The 6,000-nt window shown below is 44.4% G+C and overlaps 1 protein-coding gene across 1 annotated transcript in view; it reads left to right on the top strand.

Moving 5' to 3' along the window:
- Nucleotides 1–204: 204 nt before the first annotated feature.
- Nucleotides 205–6,000, top strand: part of PTH2R (parathyroid hormone 2 receptor) — a 76,407-nt gene continuing 70,611 nt past the window's right edge. The window contains exon 1 of the mRNA XM_025887090.2: nucleotides 205–436. Within this exon, the coding sequence (XP_025742875.1) occupies nucleotides 362–436 (75 nt within the window). The 5' untranslated portion in view covers nucleotides 205–361. The remainder of the gene's footprint in view (nucleotides 437–6,000) is intronic.

Genomic DNA, 6,000 nt, shown 5'->3' with positions numbered 1-6,000 from the left:
GGCGACAGCAGCGCTCGGGATCCGTTGCCCTCGGGTCCCCTGGGCTGCAGGACGCGGTGACTCTGAGCAGGAGCGCGAGCGCTTCCCCGCCCGTCCTGCAACCACGGGCGGCGCGCGGGGATCCGTAGGGTCCGCCCGCCCCCTCCTCCCACGCGGGCCTTGCGGGACCGCTCTCCCCTGCAGACCCGACCAAGGCGCGGGCCTCGGCGCGCGGGACCGAGATCCGACACGCGCTCCGAGCCGCCCCAGCTGCGCCGCGCTCCCGGCCACAAGTTTGCCCCGCACCGGCCCAAGTTGCGAGTGGGGAGCCTCTCCGGGCTCCGGGAGAGCGTCCCTGCTTCTCGCTCGGGCTGGTCTGGGCATGGCCGGCCCGGGAGCATCGCCCTACGTCTGGGGGTGGCTGCTGCTTGGCGGTTGCCTTCTCGCCGGAGCCCAGGTAAGAGCAGGTGCCCCACGACACCTGCTTCCCGGAGCCTCCGGCCTCGGCCTTAGGGAGACGGAGACCGAGGCGCACAGGCTCACGCTAACACATCCAGACAGACAGACAGACAGACAGACACACACACACACACACACACACACACACCTCTCAGGGTTTGACAGGCATTTAGTGGAGCTGCAAAGATATATTTTAGGTTGAGTGTCCTGGGTTGGGTACCATTCAGACCAGCGTTTTGGCTTCTGCAAAGTAAGGGGATATTTAATTTACAACCGGTTCTGGATCAGGAGGGCGAGACTGGGAGATGAACGAACTTTTCTTGCCCTTAGACTCCTTGGTTCCTGTTTAATTAATCCGAATTATTTTTGTCGGCTGGCAATTTACTGTCACTTTTGAGAACTTAAACTTCTAGGATCGATAGTAACTACTGACTGAAAGGATAACTGGCTCTCCCTGATAGAGAGTCACACACATATCATTAAAGCGAAGGGACTTGATAGAACAAAAATACAGTGTTAAGTAAAGCTCAGTTTGTTAATGTTAAGAGTGTTAGTTGTCATGTCATGCTGCTAATACTTAGAGATTTTCTGGGTGATCTTTTAGAATAGGACCTTTCTAATGTGCAAGTCACAATTCAACCTCACATTTTTTTTGAGCCAAATAAAATGTGGGGTTTACACTCAGCTTTTCGGATGAGCGGTATGGAAATGCGTGTAGTGATGGGTGTAATGCAGTGTAAGAGCCCTGTGAATTTAAACTGTTTCAACGTTATTTCTCCCTTCTGTTCAGCAGGGGGCGTCCTTTGGCCGTCAAATGGAGCCCCAAGTTTTTTCGTTTTAAATTCTTTAACCATGAGAAAATTAAGGCATCGATTTATGTACTAATAGTATCTAAACTTACTACTATATTCTTGGCTCTCAGATGATCAGCTTAAATGTCAATTATCCTAAAAGCGCAATTTAAAAAATTTTTATTATTATTTACCACATGGCCACATGTGTTAACGGAAAAAGTGCCTTGCCCTGCTCAATACAGGGCTTTACCTAGCATAACTTGTTATGTTAAAAAATCACAGTATGTGTATTATACATTGACTAATAATAGCAATGGATGCTTGAAAGTAGGGTATGCTCAAACCTGAAAAATTTCACCAAGGTAACAGGAGGAATATGAGCAAATGGAAAAAAAAAAAAGAAACCCTAAGGATTTGGTGACAGTTATGGAACTCTGGTGATCTCTAATGTACGTCCTGCATTTCTGTCTCATTAAGATATTTGAATAATATGCTTAAAAACATGGCTTCCTTGTATAAGGGGCAAATGAATTGTAATCATTTATTTTATTCTGTGTTCCAGGATTACTTTTTTTAAGGGAATGGGGACATATTGATTAGCACAACAACAAAATACCACTATGAGATTGTGGGCAGAATATTTCTTTTACTTTTAGTTTTCAATAAAACACGCGGGACATCGGACACTTTTCTATAATTTTAACCAAGTTTTCTCAACCTTGGAACTCTTGACGTTTTGGGCCATATAGTTCTTTGTTGTGGGGACTGTTTTGGGCCTTGTAAGGTATTTAGCAGCATTGCTATCCTCTCCACTAGATGCCAGTAGCATGTCCCGTCGTCCCGGCCCCTCTTCCCCTGCCCCTGCCCAGTTGTGACAACCAAAAAATGTCTCTAGATGTTGCCAAATGTCTGTTGGGAGGCAAAATCAGCCCTGGTTGAGATACATTGCTTTAAATTGACTTCCATTTATGTTTATACATTAAGAATGTATGAAATGATAGTTTGTGGTAACACATTAGATTTTTGGCCCTTTAAACAAAATCTGAAGGTTAAAATAAAATGATTTACATTGACATGTTGACACCTTCTCTGATCTTCAGTCTGTTCATCTTCATTCCCAGCTAATATGTATATTAAATTTAGAAAACATATTGATAGAACCACAAACAGAATGTATCAAAGCAGAATAGCTTGTGTAGAACAAATGTTTCATATTTAATAAACATTGGATCACATCACAAAATAGATAATATAGAGTAGTACCTGTCAATTGTTTTCAGAGATCCCTGTCGTTTTTGGTTGGTGAAGATGTGCAATTCAAAACTCACGTGTTCACGTATCAAGTGTCATTACAGTGCCCAGTAATGCATTTCTTGAAGTCAGATTATCCCATGGGAATGGGGAGCACCGTATAAATATGTGTAGTATTTTGTTTGCTGTGTCAGTGAGTCCTTCTGGACACAGACTCTGAGATGGAATCAGTGGTACAGTAGGTTTACTGGGGAGGAATACCTGTGAAAGAGAAAAGAGTGAGAAAGGAGAGTTGGACAGGGAGAGCCTCAGACCAGAATGCAAATCTGGCCGAGTCTTGGCCAACCTCACGGAGAGCTCGGGAGTAAAGGTTGCCCATCAGAGGAGTCCCATGTGGTGATAAAATGGCCAGGTCCTAGTACTCCGACTGTGGTTTACTCATTAGGTCAGCACTGTTTATATCATTGTGCACTTGGCTCCGAAGCTGAGACAGATGGTTGAAAGTACCGCAGCTGGAAGCTGCCAGGCAACCACACTCCTTACAGACATAGTTGGTTCTTTCTTGAAGGACTGTGTCAGTGGTGCACCTCTGTGTCTGCTTTCCTTACAAGATTATCAAGGGGCAACACTGGTTTTGCTGGGCTCGAGAATGGGCTGACCCCATGTGATTCAGTCACCTTCTGCAGGCTCCATGGCTGCAGGTCAGTGTGACTCTGACAGTGTACGTGCCTGCAAGTGGGTACAGACCCATCACCATGACTAGAGAAAATTCCCAGAAGACCATGACATATTGAGAGGAAGTATGTAAGTTCCATACAGTACTAGGTGTGAACAGATACTCATGGGCAGGTTTTGTTTTTCAGTAATCATTCATTTTTTTGCCCGAGTGGAATATCAACACTGTCATGGACATTCTGATGTGGGGAAAGGAGCAGTAACCTGGGAACCCAAAAGCCACATTCAATTTCCTCCTCCGGAAACATGCAACCTCCTTGGGCATGAAACTTGATGTCGCTACTCTTACTCTGTTCAGTGAGAAGGCTTAGCTCTCCTGACCTTCCAGTGTGCAGATTCAGAGTCCACTGGGGAGTCAGAAATCTCATACTTGGGGGGGAGAGGGTGATAATCAGTGATAATATTTATTTACCTACCAAGTACCAAATACTGTGCTAAGCACTTTAATCTATTATTATAATTCTCATAGTAACTTTATGAGATAGGTACCATACTTTTTAATTTCATAAGTGAGAAAATGGGGCTAAGACATGTTAGGTAATATTCTCAGGTCACACAGCTAACAAGTAGTGTAGTCATGATTCACACCCTGGCTTCCACCCTGGAACCCACCCCTCAGATTGGTGTCCTCACTGTGGATATCAGTTAGGCACGGCTTAGCTAAATTATGTCTATATAGCCCTCTGTCCCAACAATATCTACCCCTGTGTATATATCCCGAGGAATTTCTTAGACAAGTTCATAATGGTTATTGCAATAATTCTGTGGTGTTGGGGTCAACTTGGGTGTTCATAATGGGGTACACTGGGCAGCAATAAAAAGCGGTAGATTCAGGGTCACCTGGGTGGCTCAGTTGTTGGGCGTCTGCCTTTGGCCCAGGTCGTGATACCAGTGTACTGGGATCGAGCCCCGCATCGGGCTCCTTGCTCCATGGGGATTCTGCTTCTCCCTCCCCAACTCCCCCTGCTTGTGTTCCCTCTCTCGCTTTCTCTCTCAATGTCAAATAAATAAATAAAATCTTAAAAAAAAAAAAGCAGTAGATTCAACGTACACAAAACAGTATGTATGAGAGCTTTCAAACAGGATAAGCTATAGCATATAAACAATGAGATATATTACATAGTACCGTTTACATACATTTCAATACATGTACATAAAGCAGCAATACATACTGTAAAACATCCAGATAAGAGGTATATGTGTATATAAATTTCACATGAGTGGTTGCATATGGGGAGGTAGAGAAGTAGAAGTGGGGTCTAGAGAGAAAAGGGGAGATAGGGAGATAAATAAATAAATAAGCCTACAGCCGTATCTCAATCTCTGTGTCAACTGGAGATTGTGGTGATAGCAGATGGAACTAGCAACAAGCCATCATTGGTAGATTTAAGAATGAGGACAGAATTAGGATGTAGGCAGCTTCTCCAAGAGGGTAAGCTAAGGGACTATTCTTAGCAAAATCAAACTGAAACTTGACTGCTGATTAGTCTGCATCACGCCTATTTCCATAAGCACTACTGTAGTTAAAGAGCCAATGGTTGGTTTGTTCTCCTTTCCTACTGACAGCCAGGACAGTTTTCATTCGTCTTCCAGGCATGGGGAAGCCTTGTGTCCCGGAGGCGGTGGACTTCTCTGTGGCTGCACTAATTTCAGGTCAACTCCTCAGCCTTAGCAGCTTAGAAGCTGCAAGACAGAAGGGAGCTAGGTGTGGCTTCTTCCTGGCCATGCACAGAGGGGTTTCATTTCCTTGGAACTGCCTCAATCCTTCGTGAATAAAAATAGAACATTTTCAACTAACATTCACATATTCCATTTGTTTTCCTGTCTTTTTTTTTTTTTAAATTCTTTATTTATTTGACAGACAGAGAGACACAGCGAGAGAGGGAACACAAGCAGGGGGAGCAGGAGAGGGAGAAGCAGGTTTCCCAAGGAGCAGGGAGACCGATGCGGGACTTGATCCCAGGACCCCGGGATCATGACCTGAGCCGAAGGCAGACGCTTAACGACTGAGCCACCCAGGTGTCCCTGTTTTCCTGTCTTGAGCTTCAGCTGGTTTTGTCATCCACTAGAATCCATGTTTGTTCTTTCCCCCTGTTTGAGTTTTGCCTTCTCCCTGAGTTATTCTTTAAGTCTTTTAATGGAAGTGTGAATTTAGGCAGCCCAGGGTACCTTCTGAGCCTCCATTTCGTCCAATCAAAAATGACGGTGATGATGGTGTTTATCTCATGGCACGTGGGAATACTGAATTGAAAAGTGTGCAACACACATAAGCCTTAAGGTGTTGGATAATGAAAATGCCAGCCCTTTTCTATTAGTAGATTAGTCAAGGGCTATTTAATGGGATGATTATTAGATTGAGATTACTTCTAAACACAACTGGGAGCCACTGAAGACTTTTAAATGGTGTGTGTGTGTATCTTGCAGGGTTATTCTCTCTGCCTCCAACACTGTTCCTTCTATTCCTCACAGTTTCTCCTTCAGAACCCAGTTGCGTTCTGACAGCAACTGGACATTTTATACATAGTACTGATAGATGTTATAATTTTACGTTTATTGATCTGAGTACTTGATTAATATCTGTCTCCCCCTTTGAAGAAGTCATTCTGAAGACAGAGCAACTAATCAGAAGGCAGTTGCAGCTCTTCTGACTGGTGTGTCCTTGTGGAATTGGAGGTGCAAGAAGGCAGATGGATTCAAGAGATAGAAGGTACATTCAGATGGAGGAAGAGTGGATTGGGGCAGATATGATGAGTGAAATTTTTAGATAAGCTGAGCGTGAGAT

The sequence above is a fragment of the Callorhinus ursinus genome, unplaced genomic scaffold, assembly GCF_003265705.2.
Source record: "Callorhinus ursinus isolate GAN/ISIS: 27379988/994484 unplaced genomic scaffold, GSC_fseal_2.0 scaffold2, whole genome shotgun sequence".
NCBI lineage: Eukaryota > Metazoa > Chordata > Mammalia > Carnivora > Otariidae > Callorhinus > Callorhinus ursinus.
The sequence above is the reverse complement of the archived record's forward strand: the minus strand, read 5'-3'. Positions and strand labels throughout refer to the sequence as shown.